This window comes from Balaenoptera physalus (assembly GCF_965194825.1).
Source record: "Balaenoptera physalus genome assembly, chromosome: 14".
Lineage (NCBI taxonomy): Eukaryota > Metazoa > Chordata > Mammalia > Artiodactyla > Balaenopteridae > Balaenoptera > Balaenoptera physalus.
The window spans coordinates 47,555,372-47,579,311 of record NC_138893.1 but is presented as its reverse complement, the minus strand read 5'-3'; the positions used below and the strand labels follow the sequence as shown (position 1 = coordinate 47,579,311).

The window sequence follows — 23,940 nt, the reverse complement described above, 5'->3', positions numbered from 1 at the left end:
CTTCTCTGATTTGACACTATGGCCTTACTGTGGGCTTTCCTCAAGTCCCTCCTGCAGAAACGTAAACACATTTCCTGTCTCAGGATGCTCAAAGGATGCTAAGGGTTCTATCACAGTCCATGCTGAAAACCTCTAAATCATCTCTAGTGAGAGCTGAACTTCAATCTGGGTTTCTAACTGCCCATAGGACATTTCCACTTGGATACTGTGTTGTCATTTCAAGAGATGCCCTTTCAAGTTTGTCTTCTGGGTTCTGAGTTAAGAACCTTTCAATTCCTCATTCTTTCCTTTCCATCACTGACTCAGTTTTACACCTTTCTTCTTACTGTTGTTGCCACTGAATTCCAGACCCACGTCACATCAAAGCCAGGTGACTAGGTGGTCTCCTATTTGTTCTCCCAGTCTCCAGTCACTAACTCCTTCAAATCCTTCCTACCAAATCTTATGCTGGGCACACAGAAGGTGTCCCATATATGTAACTGAATACTGTGAAGACCACCTCCATCAATTCAGTATATAAGGCTGGATTTCATTCTACAGATGATTCAACTAAGGTCCTGAGGTTAAGTGAGGCCTTAAGACGCTGGCAGAAAGTTCTGGGGAAACACACCCAGCACAGGGCTCTTATATCAGAACTAGGGGGCGGGCTGTCGACCTGCCCCAGTACAGTCTAGTTTCCTGTACTTATTCTTAAACGTAAGAGCGCGTTAACAGTCACCTAAGGCTCCCCCCTGGATTTCCGATTCGGTAGGGTGGGCCGGGGAGTTCACATCTGAAACGAGTCCTCCGCCCCATGGTGACGCAGGCGACCTGGGGGCCGCACCCTGAGAAGCAGCTGAGAATTGGCTGACTTCACAAAAGGCCTCCAACCACCCACCTCGGCCGCCACCAACGCCCAGGCTCCGGGCGGACCCATCTCTGCCGCCGTCCGCCTGCCCCACCCGGGGCAGGCTGCGGGCGGACTTCGGTCGGATGTACACCAGGGGACTGAGGTGCCACGACCAGCCACTACCTGCCTTCCACTTTGGCCAGCCACAGACACCCGCGGGGACCCAAGACTCCGGGACCCAGGAGCCTGTAACGCGGCCGCCCATTGGCTCAGCTTGGCACTGCTAGGCCGGGGCACTTCCAAAGGCTTGGAAGATTGGCTGAAGCTCCGGGCGCCGCGGCCAATTGGCGGATAGGATCGCTTTCTAGGGGGCGGGTTCCGCCTGGGCCCCGCCTCTTTCTGCGGTCCTCTTCGCTCCACATCCGGTTTCGTCCGCCGTGCGCCTGGAGGTGCCTCGGCCTCGTCTTTCTTTTCTGCTGCGCCGGGTGGGTTGCTGCTGCCTGCGTAGCATTTGAAGGGGCGAGGGGTTAGAGGTCAATTTTGAATTTTGAGATTTTTCACGAATTTGGGGACCCAGAATAGGATTGCCAACTTTTAATTTTGCGTAACCGTTTTAAAAGAAAGCTCAACTACTTATCTTCACCGAAGTTTCATCAGAGATTTTACCATCAAAAAACAAAAGAAAGAAAAAAAAAGCGCAAGGGCTATAGTCTGAGAGTAAGGAACAGGTCTTTAAAGCGAATACCTTTAACTTAAAGGGGGGAAAAAAAAGTCATTAAATTGTTCTCGTTTTCTGATTTGACTGGAGACAAGTAAAGACGACCCCATATCACTAATTGTCAGCCCTGCATTGGGCACCACTAATTTAGCTACATTATAGGGCACTGGCAGACGGGCATTTGGTCCCCAGGAACGTTCTGTCGTGTCAGAACTATGGGTCTTCCCTGCAACAAATAATTAAAATAATAGCTAACGGTTGCTACGTATTAAATGCTTCTCATCCATAGTCTGAATTACTTCAACCCAGACCATACAATGTGTTGGTACCATTAGCTCTGAATTACAGATGAGAACATCAGGGCATAGAAAGTTGCTGTGATTTGTCCGGGGTCGACCAGTAAATGCTGAAGAGGTGATTCAAACCCAGCCTGAACTCTTACAGTCATTCAGACCATTCTTAAAATAAGCGTTTAAATATGCCTCTGCCTCAGACTCTTTATTCATCATCTTTTAAGTTTTAGAGATTGAGCTGAGAGAGGACTGTAGCCACCTTTTTGACACACCACTATTGTTCCTGGGATAGGACAGGAAGTGTTGATGTTCCTTTTCGAAACCCAAACAAATCGAAATTTGTTTGATTTTACAAATGTTTGATTTTGGCTTATTTTAGGATCTTGAAAATGTGCTTTTGCTTATTCAAGTGTTATTATGTAAAGTTGTTAAGTTTTTTTTTCTTTGATCCCTTAAGCTGTAAAATAGGGACAGGAAAGCAGAATCAGTTACTTAAAAAGAAAGTCTCCTTTGACCCTGCTTTCCCCAGTGGGAAGATGAAGTTCCCCCACTGACAACTTTAGTAATCTTATTTAATGTCCCAAAGACATTAGAACATAGGATTCTCTCTGATCCTAACTTCTTTGAAACAAGTCCTAAATCTAGGCCCATTTGAAAAAGAGCCTTTTTCCTCACTTGCCTAACTCTTTGAACTTGGTGAATAATAGTGGGACTCCCAGTAACAATCTGTCATGTAAATTAGGCTTCTGAAATATTAAGAGGAATGTCCTCCAGGTTCTGCCACTATCAGAGACTGATATGACAAAAAAAATTTTTTTTAATTGCAAAATGCAAACCCCACTTCCTCTCCTCAAAACAGAGACTCATGTAAATAGAGTGAAGAGATTATTATTAATGTGGTGGCACTCTTTTCCTAGAAGGCTTAAGTCATCATCACCCAGGACTGAAGATCTCCCCATTTTCAAAACAGATGCGATCATATTTCAGGTAGCTGGAAACCAGTTTGGAGTAGGTTTAATATAGCCTTATTACCATTTATTTCTTGCTTGAGTGACTCAGTATAATAGAGGTGTAAACATGATATAACATACAAGGAACATTTGCAAAGAGGATTTCAAAGAGGTACTTACTGAGTTTTAAAGAGGAAATAGGCTTAAGCTTAAAGGTCATAATTAAAATCTTTCTAGGGAAACCATAGTGTTCAGTGGTAAGATTAAAAACCACATTACTGAAAGGTAGCCTGCAGCATTCAACCCATTCAATTGGTATTAAACTGGTAACTGATGAAATAAGCATTCTGAGTTGAATTTTAATTCTAATGTGCTTGGCAAAGCCGAATTGCAGTGCACTTTATCTTTTTGGTTATAAAATCAGAATGCACTATGCTATTAAAAATGTGTCTTTATTCACTTGTATTAATCATTAATTTTGAAGTACACTAAACTCTTACTATACTGAGGATGGCCACCTGAACAATTTCATTCGCTACATCAAAACCCTTCTAGTAGGTACTTAGTGTTCTCATTTTACAGGTGAGGAAGTTGAAGGTCAAAGAGGTTAGATAGCTTGCCTAAGTGCCAAAGCCAGGGTTTGAATATAGTGCCCAGTGAGAACTTTGACATAATATTGCTTCCATTCAGAGGAAGAACTTTCCATCCCTTTATCCATTCTCCCCTGACTACATCAAATAGACTTGCATCTCGGAATGTGACTTCCCATATACAGGTATACAGTTGACCCTTGAACAACATGGATTTGAACTGCAAGGGTCCACTTATACATGGATTTTTTTCACTAAATATGTACCGCAGTACTATATGATCTGCAGTTGGTTGAATCTGCAGGTACATAACCACGGATGCGGAGGGCTGACTGTAAGATTATACTTGGATTTTCTTCTGTGTGGCGGACCAGCACCCAGAAACCCTCAGTTGTTAAGGGTCAGCCATACTTTTAATAAACAATATTTTCCAACTCTCGGGGTTGCTTTTCTTGAAAAGGTGGGAATGAGGAGACACAACATGAAAATACATTCTCCTCTGGCATAGTAGAAAGGTGGATCCAGGAACCTTTCACTTTACAAATGGAATCCTTAGCTTGGCTATTGCTAATCCAGTCATTGTCAGTGTATACCAGGGATGGGCAAACTAAAGCCAGTGGGCCAAGTCCAGCCCCCTGCTCATTTTTGCACAGTTCAAGAACTAGGAATGGTTGGAAAAAACATCAAGTGAAGAATTATGATTTGTGACATGTGAAAATTACGTGGAACTCCTCAATGGTAAGAAATGCCCCTCCCACCCTGATGCAAGGTGCTCATAGTCGGGGAGGCTGTGCACGTGTGGGGGTCGGAGGTTAGTGGGAAACCTCTATATATTCGGCTAAATTTTGCTGTGAACCTAAAACGTCTCTAAAAAACAAAGCCTATTAAAATATATATGAAGTTCAAATTCAGCATTCATAAGTAATGTTTTATTGGAACACAGCCACACCCATTTATTTATATCTTATCTACGGCTGTTTTCACCCTACAAGGATAGAGTTGAGTAGTTGAGACAAGATGGCTTGAGAAGCCTAAAATATTTACCGTCTTGGCCTTTACAGAAAAAGTTTTCCCATCTCTCGTATAGATTAAGATCCTGGTTGGAGTGATGCCCCTGGAGTCAAACTTCCAGGCTTCATAGTACCCTTTGCACCTCTTACTAGATGTGAGGCTTTTGACAAGTGACCTAACCTTGCTAACCTCAGTTTACTGAGGCAAGAATACAACCCTTATAGGACTATTTTAAAGATTAAATGAGTTAATACACATAAAGCACCAAATCCATGTTAGTATAATTTATTTTGATTTTTGAGAATTTCACATTCCTCATACGGCCTTTCCTTTTAGAATCTGTTTATATTTTCTCTCAACTATTTGAAGTATACTTTCTCTATGTGAGTGTTATATTTGTCTGATCAGGAGTCAGCTCCTTGTCTACCAGAAGCTCTCACATGACATAGTTATGTTGATTCTTCCTATTTTACCCTCCAGTTTGTACTTTTTGATCAAAATTAGCTCCAGAAGAGTAATTATCTTATTACTTCCTCTGTCTTCCAGATGCAAAACTGCCAGCTTGGCAAGTCAAGAACCAATTTGTCTTTTCCAATGCCAGGTTTCTTGGTGGCATATATGTATTTTCTTTCCAGAGGACATTGATTCAAACATTTTGCCATTCCCCAGTTCTTAGAAAGTGACAACTTACCATATCTTACATAAAATCACTCTGAGTAACTTAACCAAGAATGTAGTTGAGTGACTATTCTGAAGATTTTCAAAGATTCTTATTCAGCAGAAAAAAATGTAAACACTGTTAGCCAAGAATTTCTGGATAGGTTGGAATTCCAGAGACCAAAAATGTGCCCGTTCATAAGCTACATAATTAGGTTCTGTTATTTTAGTAAAAGATATTTAGATTCAGCTAACATTTGTTGAGCAGCTATGATGCACTATATCTTTTTTGGGATTTATGTCCTTTCCTCTACACACTGTTGCCAGCTTTAGAGACCAAGTCAATGAGCCAGACTTCGGACTTTTAAAGTTCTTCAACCCTACTAACTGGTCACTTTGGGCAAATAATTTTCTTTTTCTATTTTCTTTTTGGCCACGCTGCGCAGCTTGTGGGATCCTAGTTCCCTGACCAGGGTTAGAACCCAGGCCCTTCACAGTGGAAGCACCGAGTCCTAACCAATGGACCACCAGGGCATTTCATATTTTTCTGAGATTATTTTCTAACTTGTAAAATAGGAATAATAATAATAGCTGACTGAGTAGTTGTGGGAATCAAATAAGGTAACCCATGGAAATCATTTAGTCACTGTGAGTGAAACGTGATACTTTTCTTTCCTTCTTTACCTGTCAACCCCATAAAATGCATTTACAAGCAATTCCCATTTCAGCTCTATCCTGTAAAAATTAAAAGAATTATCTTTCCACGTGCTAAATTTTAGGATCTCAGCTTCTTAAGGTCAGAGCAAAAGCTAGCTACCTCCTTTATCTCATGTAGATGGGTGTGCTATCGAAGTGGCCCCTGTATTTGCTGGCTGTTCGCAATGTGTCCTTGGTAATTAAAAAGGGCCTTCTCTGAAATTTATACTGGGAGTTGGAAAGAGCTCACAAATTTGTCTTTGCCTCTAGGTATCTTGTTTCTGTTCATCACCAGTTTTTCATAGTTTGGGTAAAATCTCATAAATATGGCCAGAACTAGGGTGAGGCAATGAGGACACAAAATTTAAGGAGACACTTTTAGGGTCGTGCAAGATCTTAACACTAATACGTTTTTCTTCTTATCTGCTAGATCATGAAAAAGTTTGACCTTATTTTAAAATAAAGTACTCATTATACACAGGGTATGGCCAATTGTCTTAGGTACGCAAGAGGGAGGGTTTAGAATGGGAAAGAAAACGTTAGCGTTACCCTGGTCAATTTTTATTAAACTCCTTTGAAATAAGTGGAGTTTAAATGCCCATTCTTCACGGATTCTTGATGCAGAGAAGAGACCGCACAGGATGTTATGAGTTCATAGCAAGGGGTACTTTTCAGGTGTTTTTTGTTTGTTTGTTTTTTGTTGTTTTGTTTTTTGTTGTTTTGTTTTTTGCTTTTTGTTCTTTCCCCACTCCTGCTACGGCTTCTGAATCTGGGGCTATGTCTCTGCAGGTTGAATTATCCTAGCTGCCATCCTGGATCACTCCCCCTCTACCTCACCACTGCCCTGTTGCTCCAAAGATGAATTTAGGGCAAGAAGGGAGAGCCAGAGCGCCGCTGTCCTTGGAGTCTGCAGCGGCGGCAGCAAGCCACACGGCCGCGACTGTGAGCGTTGGTCGCTGTGCAGACGCCAGGAGAGCATGACTGATGATGCGACCAGGACCTTGGGGAAAGGTGAGTCCCCTTGACAGCTGTCCACAGGCTGGGGGCGCCCCGTGGCTGGATGTTGGCTCTGGTGAGGCGGCTGCCGGCCTTGGCCTCCAGACCAGCGTGGCGAGGAGGGACAGGGTTCCTCTGCACAAAAGCCACGTGCAAAAGAAAGGTGTCTTCTCTGGGACACGGGAGGCGGAGTGCCTGCGGCCCTCTTGGGGTCCTGGGGAGGCGAGTGAGCCCCTCTCCCCTCTGGGCTAATCCGCCTCCCTGTATCCCCCTCCGCCCGCAGGGAGCGCCCCCCCAGGGCCTGTCCCAGAGGGCCTGATCCGCCTCTACAGCATGAGGTTCTGCCCCTACGCGCACAGGACGCGCCTGGTCCTCTGGGCCAAAGGCATCAGGTGAGAAGCGGGGTGGGGGGGCCCATAGGCGTGTGGGAACGTCTAATATCTGGGGAGCCCTGTTCAAATTTCAGAGGCTCTCTGTGCCTTTCTTCTGAGGCAAAGTCAATAAACGGTTAGCAAAGGACAGGTTCTTGACAGTGCTGTCCTGAAATGCAGAGACAGGCCTGTGCAGGAAACTTTTAGGACAACTCAGAGTAAACTGAATGATGGCTCTGGTGAGCTGCTTCCTCCCCTAAAGCTTGTGAAGAAAGGCACCGCGGAGACTACCGAGGCCTTCCCTGACTGCTCCATCCAGTGTAAACCCCACCCCAGGCATCTTCAGGTCAATTCTGTTCTCTTCATTGCACTTGCAATGTTTTCTTATTTGTTTATCCGTCTCTCCTTTACATCCCCCAGCCCCACTTCCACTGCCTCTCCCCCTCCCCCAACACACGTAGAAACACACACTCACACACACACAAATGTAAGTTCTTGAAGGTACGGACTTGTCTCTCTTATTCGTGGGCCAGAAGAGAGCCTGGCACGTAGTAGGTGCTTAAAACTATTCTTTGAATGAATGAACAAATAGTTCCAAACAGTGAAATAGAAGGAACTGCTATCAAAGAGGTATCCTGAAGGTACCCACACACCTGATAAATAGGTACACCCCCGTCCAGAAGGAATTTTGCAAGATGAGCTCCTGCAAAGGACATCTGGATTTGGAAGGCAGAGCAACTTTGCTGGAATGTGGACGGCTGGATGGAGCCAGCTCAAAGCCAAGGTGTTGAGAAGTATTACTCCAGCCTCTTGACTCTGGCCTTGGAGAATCGGTAGTTTGGGAGTTTAGGATTCGTGTTAAAGAGATGCAGAGACTAATACAGAGATGTTTTAAAGAAAATTATGTAATTCTGCTCTGTGGAGTTTCTATGGCTTATATTTCCAGGTTCTTCCCTCTTGCTCAATTCTACTTGGCCTTAAGGTTACTTTTTTTTTTTTTTTAAGAAAAATAACAATTGATGTTTTACCCCCAGTGATGAAGTGGCAGCTTAGGAACTGATGTAAATACTTCTTTGGGGCAGGGTTTCTCACCCTTGGCACTGTTGACGTTCGGAGCTGGATAGTTCTTTGCTCTGTGCGTTTGGTGAGGGCAGGAGCTATCTTGTGCACTGCTGGATGTCTAACGGCGTCCCTGGCCTCTACCCGTTAGATGGCAGTAGAATCCCCCTCCCTCCAGTTGTGGCAAACGAAAAATGTCTCCAGATATCAGATTTGTACTTTCAAACTTTAAAATGTACTGAAATCTGTGGTGCCATGGTTAAGCTTGTGAGCTCTGAGTCAGACTGCCTGGCCTCCCATCTTGGCTCTGCTACTTCTTAGTGGGTGATATTGGGCAGGAGATTGAACCACAAGGAGGCTTATTTCTCATAGGGGCTGTGTTAAATGTTTTCTTTGCCTCCCCTCCATTGCTCCTCATCATGATTCCCTGATTCACTGGGGAATCATGAGGAGCTAATGGGATAAGGCATCGAAAACATCTAACACATCTTACTGCAGGAATGAAGATAGTGATGTTGTTATGTATTTTTCTTTGTACAAACCTAAATTAAAAAAAAACTTATTGCAAATTTTAATTTTATAGGTTGATTGCTTCTGCTTTCAAGATGAGTGTCTGCCTGCCTAAGCCTTTCATTTTTGTTCTGTCCTGTTTTCCCTTTGCTTTGTAAGACATGAAGTTATCAACATTAACCTGAGAAACAAGCCTGAGTGGTACTTTACAAAGCACCCTTTTGGCCAAATTCCTGTCCTGGAGAACAGCAAAGGTCAACTGATCTATGAATCTGTCATTGCTTGTGAGTACCTGGACGACGCTTATCCTGGAAGGAAGCTGTATCCATATGACTCTTACGAGCGAGCTCGCCAAAAGATGTTATTGGAGCTATTCTATAAGGTATATCCAATTTTTGTTTAAAGCCACTTACACTCTGTTTTACTTTGTATGTCTTTCCCAAACTCCAATCCATTTTAAAAGTCAAATCGTTGGTGAAATCGATATGTTTTAATACACATGTGTGCCTTAGGAGGATAACTGGTGTGGAATTATAGTAAAGCTGTGACCTCTGATATTAAAGGTTAAAGGCTTAGCCGATAGGTACTTTTCCATTTGAACTAGCAGTCTCAAGAGTTACGGTTATGGTATAGTTATGACTGTGTAACTTGAGACACGAATATTGAAAGAATTGAAAACTGGTGATACTTTAAAGGAACCATTTCCAAGATCCCAGGTTAAAAAAAAAAAAAAAATAGGGGTGTGAAAAAGATAATGCACAGAAGGAGATTGTCCTTTATGGGGAACAAGAGTGCCAAGCATCCAGGAAATGTGTAGAAGAGAGAAAAGGGGGCACCTGCTGATAGTGGGAGAGAATATGGTGGAGAAATTTTAAGACAGCTCTCTTTGAAAAGAAACAAAAATAACTCAGTGATATTACTAGCTGATGTCTGTTGAGCACTTGTGATGTGCCAAGCACTGTTCTAACTACCTTATAAAGGTTAACTCGTTTAATCCTCACCACTGCCCTTTAAAGTGGGTACTATTATTGCTCCATTCCTCAGATGAGAACACTGAGGCTTAGAGAGGGTAAGTGCCCTACCCAAGATTGTACAGCATGGAAATAGCTGACCAAGTAAGGAGCACCGGAGAGCCCCCTCTAAAGCGCCTTGTTTACCAGGGTGCTGTGACAAGTGGATTCCTGAAACCACAGAGGTGGCCCTCAGAGGGAGCTGGGGAGCCTGGATGTGGGTGTTGGCCTGTTCAGCTGGAGTGACAAAGCTCTGGCTGCGTTTTTAGGCGGAGCAGGAGCCCTCAGACTTCTCCACTAAGAACCTGTGTCCTCTGATCAGGTCCCACATTTGACCAAGGAGTGTCTGGTAACATTGAGATGTGGGAGAGGATGCGCTGATCTGAAGCTAGCCCTGCGTCAGGAGTTCTGCAACCTGGAAGAGGTACAAAACGGGCCCCCCTCCTGGCCAGATGCAGTGGAAGAAGTGATGCAGGTCCCCACCCTGGTCACCCTGGCACCCTCCACTTTCACAGACTTATTCTTTTCCTGCCAGACTTTGATAAGTTCAGTTACTAGGCATCTGATTTTAACTTGTGGGTACTTGCCCTCTGCTAACGTGCTCTGGAACTTTTCTTGGAAATCTGGCAAGGAGTGAGGGAGGGCATGTGATGAATTTCTTCCTTTCCCAGAATCACCACATTCCTTAAGTATCTCTGCACGGATCCTCTAGCTTCTGCCACTGAGTCCAAGGTCTATGTTGCTTAGAGATTGTGTTTGGCTGCTAGTAAAAGGGACCTAACCACTGTAAATTTGTCCTATAAGGATTTATTCTTTCACACACATACACACACGCACACACACAGAGGTAAGGTAGTACAGGGCTGTTTTGATGCCTTCTTCATGAAGTTACCAGCGACTGAGGCTTTTTCTCTCTTCCTGTTTGTTATTTTTGGTGTAAGGCTTATATCCTCAAAATAACAAGATAGCTGCTAGAACTGCAGCCATCACATCCAAGTCCAGGTCACAGAAAGGACAACAGAAAGGAAAAAATGGCAAAAGGCCATACTACTTTAAAGGCTTTTCTAAAAGTCCTACCCCATGACTACTTAAATCTCATTGGCCAGAACTTAGTTGTAGAGTCATAAGTATCTGCAGGGGAGCCTGGGAAATTTAGTCTTTTAGCTGGGAACACCCTGCATAAAATCAGAGTTCTATAATCAAGAAAGAAGGGGAAAGTGTCTATGGGTAAGCAAGGAGCAATGACTGTTACCAGATTCTCCATTAATCTGGCAGTAATGGGGAATTCTCTGGTGGTCCAGTGGTTAGGACTCTGCACTCTCACTGCTGAGGGCCTGGGTTCAATCCCTGGTTGGGGAACTAAGATCCCACCAGCCCTGTGGCGAGGCCAAAAAAAAAAAAATCCAGCAGTAATAGGGCTACTTACCCTGTACATCTAGAATAACCTGGAAGGCGGTTCTTTGACTTCCTTAATCTTTGTTCCAGAAACTGATAAATTCCCCCTATGAGTGGGTTGTAATTCTTTTGGCAGCCAGAGAATGCTATTTTTATCCCCTTAAGGGAAGGCTGATTACTAATATGCTTCCATTTGACCTTTGTTAAGTGGAAGCAGTTCAATTTATTTACAATTCCAGCTGCCTATCTTAGATTTATACAGTTGCAGTATTTCTGGATGAATAGTCACGTGTAAGAAATGTCAGCCTTTGGTCCTGAGAACACAGACTGTGGTCTTGACTCCAAGGAGGCAACTAACTAGGATGAGGTAGACTCTTGGATCCTAGACTTGGCTTTACTAGATTACAGAACCTTTGGCAAGGTTCTGGTCCTCTCTGTGCCTTGGTTTCCACATTTATAGAATGAGGGAGTGTTTTAAAACAGAGAGTTACTGGGTTCTACAGAGGGACCACTGAGTAGGGGAGGTCTGGTGGGTGGTTCCAGATCCTGCTTCAGCCAGACCAGCCCTGCTCTTATCACTGAATTTAACAAGACATCCAATAAGGTCAAATTTGGAGAGGGAGGGGGACCTCTGCTTTCAAAAAGAAGTTTGAAAGCTCTTGCCCATAGAGAATGTTTAAGGTCTTTATTTCAAAGATTAGCTGAACTGATTTTATAATGTCTGGTTACCTTTTTACAGTTCATTGCTGGGCCAGGGAAAGGAGCTGGGAAACAAAACCCTTTAAATTCAGAGATAATTAAAAACACGTTTTGAACTGTGTTCCTCCTACTCTGTGTTTGGATGATGGATGAACTTTGAAAATTACAGATTGCTAAAGAAGCGTATAATATTATGACGGAGGCACAGTTCTTTAGTTGGGTTCTTCCAGGGGAAGTGAACCTGCATTTTTATGCCAGGCATGATGCTACAGGTGCTTTGCATAATCCTCTCATTTAATCTTGCCAACAACCCTGTCAGATCTAATAAATAGCATCAGTGAAAGCTACCTAAACCAGGGCTAGTTTAAGGACCACTCAGTATTCAGCATTGTTCTACCAGATTTGAATGTAGCTTTTGTCCCCTAACATGTTAGCAGGAATTATAACTACATCAAAGGCAATATCAGAATCTGAAACATGCCCACTGAGCTTGAATTATTTGATTCATTCCTCTCAATACCAGTATATTGACTCTAGGAGATTCTAGTGAAATTGAAACTTGTCAGAATAACTCTAATAGAGATGGTCCCTCTATATTAATAGAGATGACGTGTACAATTTTTTCCCGTGGTTTTGTACAATCAGGATTTTCTGTGAGTTGAAAATATCTTAAATATCCTTGGGCTTTCTGAGTGATAAACAACTCGAGACCAATGTATAATTTTCTGCCACATTATCCTCAAGCGAACGGCTCAGTTTAACTTTTGCAGCCTTACACTCTGACATTTTCTTCTTTTGAAATAAATGCCCTGTTTGACTTTTAAATTTTTCTTTAAAAAAAGTTTCATCGAAATTAAAGGCTTATTGTGCTTGTTATATAACCATATTTTTCTATGTTATTTTTACAATTCTTTGAGATACATTACTGCTGTTTTTCTTTCTAACCAGCAGGCTCCCCACTTGCTTTCCTGTTCTGAACATTTTCCTGAGTTTTGAAAACTGCTGGGCTGCCCTTCTCTAACCACACGTTCTGTCTTCAAACCAATTTGCTAGTCTTTACTGAATCATTAATCTCAGCAGCATAATTTGTTTAAGCTTTAGTTTTTTAATCCTTATTGCTGACTTTCATTTCAAAATAGCACCTGATCCCACCTTTCTTTTATCTTTGTGGATTGGAATGTTGGCAGAACCTTTCAGCTGTTCTTTTTTCGGGTGGCAGTGCCTTCATTCTAAATATTTTCATTATGGAAGTAGTCCAATCAAGTCCAAGTGCAGTGAAGGACAGGATTCAGCCAGATTACAGTTACTCCCCATCTCTTCCCAACCCTCCCAGTTATAGGCAACTACTAATTTACTTTCTTTCTCTATGGATTTACCTGTTTTGGACATTTCATATACATGGAATCATTTAACGTTAGCCTTCCATGTGCTTCTTTTAGTGTAATGTTTTCAAGTTTCATCCTTTATTCCTTTTTATGGCTTAGTAGTATTTCATTGTACGGATACACCAATCTTGTTTATCCACACATCAGTTGATGGATACTTGGGTTGTTTCCACTTTTTGACTCTTATGAATTGTGTTGCTGTGAACATTCATGTATGAGATTTTGGCCCGGACATATGTTGTCAGTTCTCTTGGATTTGTTAGCTAATTTAGCGTGTCCACCTACGTGCCATTTTTTGGTTGTAATCACCATTCCTCCACACTAGGGAACTGGTTATCGTCTAGTCACCGTGGCTACTTGAGCAGTTTTAGTGCTGCTAGTTTGGTAACTTAATTCATTGTCCAATTCTGACAGCTGCTTTCTAGGTAAACTAATATTTGCTGTATTTCTTTTCATAAACTTCCTCTATACCTTCTCCCACCATGTAAACAATAGAATAATAGTTCTTCTTGTTATTTAAAAATTAATTTTACTCATCTTTGATTATAAAGTAGTACTTGTTCATTACAGAAAGTTTGGAAAATACAGAAAAATATAGAAACTAAGAAAAGAAATTCATAATCCCACTACCCAGAAACAACCACTATTATTATTTTTTTCTCTCCTTTTCTTATGTATATTATTATGTAGTTGAAATTGTACTGTATATAGAACTTGGTTACCATTATGACATAAGGATTTTCCCCATATTTTAATAAACTCTATAAATGCTTATTTATGGGTATAAGGGTGTTTATTAGAGCAGCCTTATTTGTTATGGTGAAAAATTATAAACCTTAATGTACATTAGATAGGGAATGGTTAAATGAAGGCTTCCCTGGTGGCGCAGTGGTTAAGAATCCGCCTGCCAATGCAGGGGCCACGGGTTCGAGCCCTGGTCCAAGAAGATCCCACATGCCACGGAGCAACTAAAGCCATGCGCCACAACTACTGAGCCTGCGCTCTAGAGCCCGCAAGCCACAACTACTGAAGCCCGCGAACCTAGAGCCTGTGCTCTGCAACAAGAGAAGCCACCGCAATGAGAAGCCTGCGCTCGCTGCAACTAGAGAAAAGCCCGCGCACAGCAACAAAGACCTAACGCAGCCAAAAATAAAATAAATAGAATTTTAAAAATTTATAAAAAAAAAAGAATGAGGTAGATCCATGTGTACTGAGATGAAAAGATTGCCTAGAAATATTAAATGAGTTACACAGTAATACAAGTGATATGATCCAATTTTGTAGAAGAAAACAAAACTTAACTATATACGCATATATATATATATATATATATATATATATATATATATATATATACATGTAAATAAACGCCTGGAAAAATATCTGGACATTTTTCAGACACACATCAGACTCCTACTGGTGACTACTACTGGGAAGGGGGATTAGCACTGGGGTGGGAAAGAAAAGTGGTTAAGAGCAGGGATAGGAAGGGAGAGTCTTTACCTTTTATACTGCTTTCTGTGTTTGAATTTTTTTTAAATAATGAGAATGTATTTCTCTATTAGATGTGTAATTATTAAAGATGGAAAAATATCACTTTTCATTCTGCATAATTTGCCATATGTATAAGCCATAGTTATTTATCCAGCAACACTCAGAGTTATTTAGTTTGTTTCAGTTGCTTACCTTTGTGAATGATGCTGCCAGGAACAGCAGCTTCTTTGAATAAAAATCCTTTTCTCTATTTTAGAATATGTCCTTAGGCCGTACTTCCAGGAATGGAGTTACCAGATCAAAGGGTATGACCACTTTAGAGGCTGGAGCTGGATGTTGCTAAATTGCTTCCTCCAAGACATGTGCTGTATACCCCCCACCCTCAGTGTATGGAAAATGCCCTTTGTATCGTCCCCTTTTCACTGTTGGGAGATTTCATTTAAAAAGATATTTGCCTGTTTTGAGAAACAGTAGTTTCTCATTGTTGATTTAATGTATATTTCTTTGATTGCTAGTGAGGTGGTAGATTTTCCCCCAAAGTATTCCATCTCTTCGTGTTTTATTTATGAAAATGGTCTACTACCCATCTGTTTGTCAAGGTCTTACTGATTTTCCTTGTTGATTTGTTTTTTTAGAGTTCCTTATATATAAAGGATATTGGCTTGTTTTGAAGGCACATTTTTTGGTTTTGTTTTAACTTTTTGTCTTTGTTTTGTACATATATAAGTATAACATTATTGTTCTATAAGTCTTTCCTGTTGTGATTTCTTCTGATGCTTTTATACATAGGAAATCCTCTCCTGCTTCAGAGATTTGATATTCATTTATATTTTCATCCACCACCCATCACTTTAAAGATATTTGACTTGTCAAGACTTACCCAACTAGCTTTTCCCCCCTACTATCTTACAAATATATTTTGACAAAAGAATTAAGCCCATGAAAAGGATTCCAGGATAGAATTTTCAGGGTGGTCCTTTGATCCCCCCAAATGTTGACAGGTTGCATTCCGAATCTTCACAGGGAGCTCCAGGTTGTAAGTGGTGATCAGCAGGAGGGGCGTGTTCTGCACAGACCCTACTTCTCAGGCTTCTTTCTAGAGAAGTGGTTTTATCTATACTCTACGTTTGTTCTATACCCTTGGTTTGTTTTAAAGGGAACCAGTTCATCTTCGTTAGCTCAGCCTCAGCTATAGTATGTCAGTGTAGCAGGGACCTGAAATTTGAAATCTTGAGAATCTCCCCCTTATCTTATATGAACTTAAAAGATTTCTGCCCGGTAGTTGAGTACTTTGCTTCTGCTTCTGGTTAAGGGCCTGCATTGCTGATGTACCGGCAGGTGGCTTTGTGTATTTTATTGGGGGAGGGGGGTCTGCTTCATTTTTTTAAAAACTAAATTGCTATTTCATTTTTTAAATTTATTATTTATTTATTTACTTATTTATGGCTGCACTGGGTCTTCGTTGCTGCATGGGGGCTTTCTCTAGTTGTGGCGAGTGGGGGCTACTCTTCATTGCGTTGCGCGGGCTTCTCACTGCGGTGGCTTCTCTTGTTGTGGAGCATGGACTCTAGGCACGCGGGCTTCAGTAGTTGTGGCACGCGGGCTCAGTAGTTATGGTGCATGGGCTCAGTTGCTCCGCGGCATGTGGGATCTTCCCGGACCAGGGCTCGGACCTGTGTCCCCTGCGTTGGCAGGCAGATTCTTAACCACTGTGCCACCAGGGAAGTCCCGGGTCTGCTTCTTAAGAACTATTTCCATCAAGAAAAATCTCTTTCTTCCTCCTCCAGCCAGGACAGCAGCACCCACTGAGAGCCACCAGGCTGTCCTGGTTAGAGGTCCGGGATTTGTCGGCTGTGGTGTAAATGACCACGTGCAGGGCAGGTGGCCAAGTCAAGGTCTAAAGTGCAGTTATTGAAGCTGCACTTGAGAGTCCAAGATTGTAGACTGAAGCTTTTTAGAATGCCTGGTTTGAGGAAGTCTGGGCTTCGCTTCTCTTTACAATCTTGCTCCTTAAAAAATTTTTGCAGATTTCCTTTTCCTTCTTGTTGAACTTCCTGGCGGGGAAGCCCCGGCCAGTGAGCCTCACCACGATGGCCACGAGGGAGAGCCCCGCGCGCTTCTTCCTCCTACGTGCGCTCTAGCGCGAACCTCCTTTCGTCCGCCTGGGGGAGCCCAAGAGGCCTTCGCAGTAGATGAGTGGCCCTTCCAGGCTTTCCAAGTTCGGGGTGGAAGTAGCGATACTCATGTCTCACCAAGCAGTCCCTCCCTCTTGATTTGCATGCTCACTCCTAATCCCTTGTCACATCTAAAAGCAAGAAAAGGATCTGTAGTCATTTTTCAGTGAACTGGAGAACAGAAAAGTTTTAAAAATAGAGTTTTCTAGTATTCCAGAACATCAAATGGATTTCCCTAAAATATCTCAATTCTTAATCTGAATTGAAGATGTGTTAACACTTTAAGGAAGCCTGAGGGCTTGAAGCTAGCGGCTCAGTTTCCTCCCCAGGCCATGCATGGCCTTGTGGGGATGTCTAGGGCCTTGGTGGAAAAGTGTCTTCACTAAGCAGGCCATCTTGCCTTGCTTGACGATACCAAGGACAATAGTTCTGAGAGTGAAGGAGTCCATCATGAGAAAAGCTATTCAACATTAAGAATGGCCAATATCATTATATGTGGCAGGTGGGTGACAGGAATAACTCAAAACAGAGTTTTTTAAAATGACATTGGATATTAACATAAGCACTGCTAAGTGGGTCGAGGTATAGCCACAGCTTCCTGTTCTGTTTCTGATGACAGAACACTTAGGAACGATAAGACATTGGACATTATGACTGTCGGCTTATTTTACTTCTGAGTATCTGAAAATTTGTCAGAGCAGCTAATTGGCTGTAAGCAAGGGACTTAGTTTAAACTGAGAACACAGAAGAACTATTTTAAGTCAAGTTGCCTGAAGACCTTCTTATCCATGGAATGAAACAGGAAGGAGAGAATTTTGAAAAGCTCTTTTGCCATGATTGTGTCACACCTCTTGGTTAGTTAGGTGCTCTGGCAGAGCCCCTGACAGAGAGACTGAGAAAGAGGAAAATTGAGCGGGAAGTTCTCACAGGGACGCTCAGAGCTGGGCCAGTCCTTGGATGTAGAGGGAAAGAGGCTTTCAGAGTTTGCTGATTCTAAGCTTTTTGCTGCTACTTAAATTTTAAGAACAGGCAAAGAATTCACAAGAGACTTGGGGAAGCCTCTGTGATTAGAGTCATCATACATACATATTTGAAGTTGAATGACACAGGGTTGACAGTAGTCTGGGACTTAGGAGAATGGTGTTTTTGTCTCAGCTCTGGCACTAACCAGAGAGCCCTCTTACTTCCCTGGGATGGAGTTTCCTCCTCTGTAAGCGAGAGTCTCTTGTGCTTCCACGCAGGAGACAAGAATCAGCTCACCAGCATGTTTTCCTCTCCACTTGAACTGCCAGGAAACTCAAGTCAAATCCAAAGGTTTATTTATTAAAGAACTCTGCAGGAGCCTTGGCTTGATATCTTGAGACCGTTTTCCTTCCTTATTTTGACCTTCTGTTCTAACTTTTCTTTTCCCTGATCTTAGCAGTTATTATTTTTCATATTTAGTATTTTAGTGTACACGTTTTTGTACACTGCAACTCTAATCCTTTGTGTAATGAGCGTGGTATAAATAAATGGAAAAATGGAAGGGGAGTCACACTAGATGAATCCCAGTGGCCCTTCCAGTACTGAAGTTCTGTGATTCTAAGGGGACAAGTCATTTCACATGTCCGGAAAGTCTCAGGTTTGCAGAGGAGGGAGCTCTCCTATTGAAGATCCTAAAGATGGTAATAAACCTCCAGGGAGGCCTGGCCAGGTTGTGCTCCTGGGTCACTGCAATGTGTCTGTAGGGGAGCCAGCACTCTGTGCTGGTTTATAGGAAGACTGCTTTTCTATTGGGATTTTTAGACTTGCTCTATATGAAATCTGGTGGAGAAATGCCTGTTTGAGGCAGGGCTCAAGAATCTACAGCTGTATCAAGAACTCCAAGGAATTTTGATGTCACACTTGGATTAAAGAAAGTCTGAGGGAATGTGTAAATGTATTTCAGGGGCGAGGGAGAGGCTGGCAGAAGATAATTGATGCCTCATTCATTTCATCCATATACTTATCTTGACTTTTTATTGTACCAAGCACCTTGATAAGGCTTAAATTGCTTTATGAGTGTTGATATAAAAATTGATTGTATCTATAAGATCGTATATATTCAAAGGCATACTCCTACTCTGAGTAAATGAAAAGCTTGAAAAATATATACTAAATAAATATCAATTACTAAGCAGTTATTCATTTTCAAAATATCTCATCACTTTACCAAAGGACTCATCATGGGTTCTAGTAAATGTCCATATGTGGTCTGTTTTGACAAGGACTTTCTCAAGAGTACCTCTGCTCTGTAAAGCAGAAGAGTTATATAGAAGTTCCAGAGTCGATCAGTTTAGATTCAGTTCTCATTTGTGCCATGAAAGGCCAATAAGAAGCTGGAGGTATACGTTTCAAAGCCAGTGATAAAAGTTTGGGTGATTACTATCTGTTCCTGAACATAAAGAAGGTTTGGGGCTTTCCGGAATCCATAAAAATTGAACAATTTGTTCCTTTCCCCTGTAAATCAGGACTTATTTACACATGGCTGAAAATAGCCTCTGTTTTGAGTTTTCATTGGCCAGATTCTTCCACTTTAATACCATCCTGTGAGTTTCTTCGAACAAAGTGATGCCACCTAACATTTTTTCAGACTTTCAGGACACTAGTCAGGGGGGTCTCCTCTATGCCATACTGGGAGGTAATGAAAACATAGACTTTAGGGCACCAAGATTTGCTTTCTCCTCTGAGAAGCATGGCAGGTGGAGGATCCCATTGATCTTTTCTATTGGGGAAGGATTTGCTTTCTGTAGATGTAACCTCTGGGGGGGGGGGTGGTCTCTGTGCTTTCTTATCACGAGAGCTCACGTTTATTCATGCATGATTCCGTCACTCCTCACCATAACCTCTGAGGAGGGCACTAACATTACCACCATTATACAGATGAGAAAAATGAGGCTTGGAGGAGGAGGTGGGTAAGTTGCCCTGGGTTCCATGTTGAATGAGAGGTAGAGCCCAAGGTAGGACCAGGTCTGCTGGTACCAGAGCTCATTCTTTATTTTTTATTTTTTTGTAAATTTATTTATTTATTTATTTTTGGCTGCATTGGGTCTTCGTTGCTGCGCATGGGCTTTCTCTAGTTGCAGCAAGCTGGGGCTACTCTTCGTTGTGGTGCACGGGCTTCTCATTGCGTTGGCTTCTCTTGTTGCGGAGCACGGCTCTAGGCATGTGGGCTTCAGTAGTTGTGGCATGTGGGCTCAATAGTTGTGGCGCGTGGGCTCTAGAGCACAGGCTCAGTAGTTGTGGAGCACGGGCTTAGTTGCTCCGCGGCATGTGGGATCTTCCTGGACCAGGGCTTGAACCCGTGTCCCCTGCATTAGCAGGCAGATTCTTAACCACTGCACTACCAGGGAAGTCCCCAGAACTCATTCTTAACTTCAGCCCTAGACTACATCATAGAGGCAACAAGCTGTCCTGGAGTACGAAGAATCAAGCCTGAGAGATAGAGATAGAAAGTTTGAAATCTAGATAAAGGACACAGGAATCTAGATCTATACCTACGGGGAAGTATTTAGTTCATTATGTTTTTCGTGGGTCAAAGAGAGCCTTTTGCTTGATTTAACTAGGTAACTGGTGTCATACTTTTCTCTATGGGAAGACCTGGCCCAGCAAAAACCTCTGCTAAGCACTGTTGCTTTTTAAATTCTCAAGTACCTTTTCCCCGCCACCGTCTTTGGCTATCTCTCTGTCAAGAGTTTATCTGTTTTCTTGATGATTCATCTATCCAAGTTGATTTGTCCCATTTGGGAATGCGAAATTTTATTTTAATGTAAAAAGTTGATAGTGTTGAGTGGCCAATACGTGTGAAGTTCAAAGAGCTCAAATAAGCAAAGAAAATATGATAGAAAGACAGTGTTGGGATTTGAGCGAGCCCATTAGATAGCCCTGCTCTTCCCTGCCTTAGTTTTGAATTGATTGAGAAACAAGGCAAAAGAGGAAGATGTGTGGAGACTGTGGTATCCCCTTTTTTACAGATAAAGTGGACCCTGGAGAATGGGAGTCACAACTGCAACAAGTGGGGTTCCTAATGTGTCCCCTCCCTCCCAGTAACGGGCAGTGATGGTCAGGGGCAGGGCCCCCTCTCCAGGGGCTGAGCTCATCCCTGGAAAGCTTAGCACAGGGAAGAACCTGTTCTAGGCTGAGAAGGAGTGGTTGGGCTGGGCTGTCCTTCGAAATCCTCCAGTCAGATGAGCTGCACGAATGCCCCAGGGTTGAAAGGAGGGCAGGACTGAGCATGGCCAGGAGTCCAACCCTAAAGGAGGTGGAAGAAACCTCAGGAAAAGGGAAGACGCATTCACCTAACAAAATGGAAGGAGAATCAAAGTCTTGGTTCTCCTTCTTTGGGAATTAATTTGATATTTGTACTTAGTGTCTATAAATACGTTAGCATATAGGTGAATTAACTTGCTTTTGCTCTGTTTAAACTTTCAGATTCTTGGCTATCAGAACACCATCTTCTTCGGTGGAGACTGTATATCCATGATTGATTACCTCTTTTGGCCCTGGTTTGAGCGGCTGGATGTATATGGAATAGCTGAGTAAGACATTTAACTGTGTGGTTGTGGATTCCTAGGGTCACCCTAGTGCTTGAAATGGTCTGTGTGCCATTTGTCCTTCTCTGGACATGTGACACATGTGAATGTGAAACACAGTCGGGTTTTAAACTATGTGTTTCCTTGTTCAAAATGCATCTGTGCTCTTATGCCACTAACTGTGGACCCAAACTTTACCCATATTTCTGCTGGTAAGACCGTGTCCAAAAGCCTCGTGCCATGCTACAGAGCCCGCTGTCCTCAACACCCACCCAGCACAGGCCGGTGGTGAACGCAGAAGCAAGGGAAGGGTCTCAGTCACAGGGTTTTGGCGCCTTGTCTGCAGCTCCCTCGGTGGCCCCCCACCTGGTCCTGCTGCATCACCCAGCGGACCCCACACACCTTACTCACACCTTAGTTCCCCAAGGAACCTTTCCCCAGATAGGCATACCCTTCAGAAAATAAATGATTTTTAAAGTAATATATGCTTGATGTTATACAAACAAACAAAATGGCCAGCCATACGCCATGGGAGTGTAGGGATGTTTAGAGTAGAAGAAATTGCCTGGTAGACTCAGGGAGGCTGCATAGGAGCCCTGGGCAGAACATGTGCTTTGTTCCCACGATGCTCACAGGAGAGGTTGAACTTGTGCTGGCTCTGCTCTCATGCCAGCCGGTTGCACGGTGGGTGCCGGCCACTCTGGTGTTTGGGAATCCAGTCCTGCCGAGGTAGAACTGCGTCTCCTTCATAATGCACACACTTGAGTCTACCCAGGAGGCATCTCCTGTGCATCCCACTTAGGGAAGTTAAGATATAACAAACTTGGATATTTTAAACCATGTCACACCATAAACTTTACAAAAACCTGTCTCTTCTGGGAACAGAGTGTTGAACCACAGATTAGGAACCCTCACGTCTTCTCCTGGATTTTACACTAACAAGTTTATTGCCTGGGCAAGTCACTTTACAGATCCTAGACCTAAACATCCCGATCGGTCTTTGAAAGGACCCAGTCAGCTCCATTATTTCAAGGTTTAATGATTGTTTTACTCATTGCTTTCCAAAAAAAGTGTTTTTGGAAACTACTTGTCTTTATTTTTTTCCAACCTCCTAAAGTAGAATCTGAGAACGACAGAAGGATGTGTCTTTCAGGAGGTTGTCTTTTTGTTGGCAAACAGTGAAGCACAGATACCTTATTTCCCCAGAGCACTCAGTCCACAAGCATTTTAACTGCAGGGTTAAAAGCAACAACTTTTGCAATTCTAAAGCACACACAGCCATTCCAAGACTTAGATTTTCCTTCAGTAAGTGATTGTGCTCAGTTGATAGTAAGGGAACTGAGATACCTTTATTGCCCCAGTAAATCCATTTCTTGTAGCTTGTAAGTCTAAAAAGTGATCCGTGTCCCCTTTGCCCTTTAGCTGTGCTAACGATTCTCTCCTGTTCTGCAGCTGTGTGAACCACACCCCCGCGCTCCGGCTCTGGATCGCAGCCATGAAGCAGGACCCCACAGTATGTGCTCTGCTCATAGATAAGAACATCTTCCTCGGCTTCTTGAATCTCTATTTTCAGAACAACCCCGATGCCTTTGACTATGGCCTAAGTTGCTGAGCCTTGCAGTCTACACATTCACCACCCAGAATTCCCAAGCATGTCGTGATTCTGCATCAGCACTTGTTTTGGTGGGGCAGTCAATCTCTGTTCATTTTCTTTGAGGTTCCCAATAAACATGGAGACAGAATCATTTCTGATAATCATTTGTATGGCTCCTCTAGCCCACAGCGTCCAGTGATTCTCTAGAAATCTCAGTGCTAATGTCCAGGGACATTTTGAGAGCCTGTGTGCCTCCCAGTTCCATGGTTATCAACCCAGTTTGACCTCCAGGTTGTTGGTGCTGATGTTGAGGTTCAAGGCCGCCCCATCACTGATGCTTGTCACTACAGATGGGACCCTCCACAACTTCCTGGTGAGAGAGATGAGAGGGAAGAAAATGCTTCAGGTCCAAATACTCTCCATTTGGCAAATGAAAACTGCAGTCCCTGTGGGTGTGCATGAGTTTCATTCTCCCTCAAACTTTGGCCGTGGGCCCGGGAGACACCAAGGGTCCTGTGACTGAAAGAATTCCAAAGCAGGAAATGAAACACCCATTATCACCCTGGACTACCGACGTCAGAATATCACCGGTGCTGTCAGGGCTCAGGATGGCTCACAAAATGTTCTATAGCCAACATCCTGCCTTAAAAAAGTACACACATCCCAAACCCAGTCAGAGGTAAAGGTCATTCTGTTGGATTTGCGTCACAGACACTTTCAATTCATCCCAACACATGCCTCTGGTTGCCTGTTATGTACCAAGCCTGGGCTGTGTGGGTGATAAAGATGACAAAGATGACAAAGACACAGGAGCCCCTGATCTCTCCACTCATCTTGGTTGAGATTTTAAACCTAGAGCTTTCGGAGCTGCTTGTCTTGCAGTGGGAATGCTTCTCTTTTTAAAAAAATTATTTTTAATTGAAGTATAGTTGGTTTACAGTGTTGTGTTCATTTCAGGT

The 23,940-nt window shown here is 42.9% G+C and overlaps 2 protein-coding genes across 6 annotated transcripts in view; one reads left to right on the top strand and one right to left on the bottom strand.

The window, feature by feature from the left end:
- Window positions 1-104: 104 nt before the first annotated feature.
- LOC309643012 (glutathione S-transferase omega-2-like) lies at window positions 105-23,142 on the top strand. Of its 3 annotated transcripts, XM_082425346.1 has the most exons (9): window positions 105-1,314; window positions 4,034-4,118; window positions 6,534-6,755; window positions 7,024-7,132; window positions 7,776-7,895; window positions 8,840-9,062; window positions 10,013-10,114; window positions 21,287-21,393; window positions 22,840-23,142. In XM_082425346.1, exons 3-9 carry the CDS (start codon window positions 6,722-6,724, stop codon window positions 22,997-22,999), a joined length of 855 nt encoding a protein of 284 aa, XP_082281472.1. In that variant the 5' UTR covers window positions 105-1,314; window positions 4,034-4,118; window positions 6,534-6,721; the 3' UTR covers window positions 23,000-23,142. The 3 variants fall into 3 exon arrangements, with proteins under 3 accessions (XP_082281472.1, XP_082281473.1, XP_082281474.1); XM_082425347.1 differs by lacking the exon at window positions 7,776-7,895; XM_082425348.1 differs by lacking the exons at window positions 7,776-7,895; window positions 10,013-10,114.
- The window catches only part of ITPRIP (inositol 1,4,5-trisphosphate receptor interacting protein), a 59,727-nt gene continuing 37,091 nt past the window's right edge, over window positions 1,305-23,940 (bottom strand). For 2 of the 3 annotated variants that reach the window (XR_014253482.1, XR_014253483.1), the window contains exon 2: window positions 10,124-16,968. The gene's annotated coding sequence lies outside the window, so the exon portion shown is untranslated. Of the gene's footprint in view, window positions 1,330-10,123; window positions 16,969-23,940 lie in introns of those variants that run through there. The other variant, XR_014253481.1, reaches the window with a different exon arrangement.

What these genes read in the sequence shown, in the direction of transcription:
- LOC309643012 (XM_082425346.1), top strand. Translation starts at nt 6,722, where the DNA reads ATGACTGATGATGCGACCAGGACCTTGGGGAAAG. An exon ending in TATTGGAGCTATTCTATAAG is followed by an intron (nt 9,063 to 10,012) that starts GTATATCCAATT and finishes TCCTCTGATCAG; the next exon opens with GTCCCACATTTGACCAAGGA. An exon ending in AGTTCTGCAACCTGGAAGAG is followed by an intron (nt 10,115 to 21,286) that starts GTACAAAACGGG and finishes TTAAACTTTCAG; the next exon opens with ATTCTTGGCTATCAGAACAC.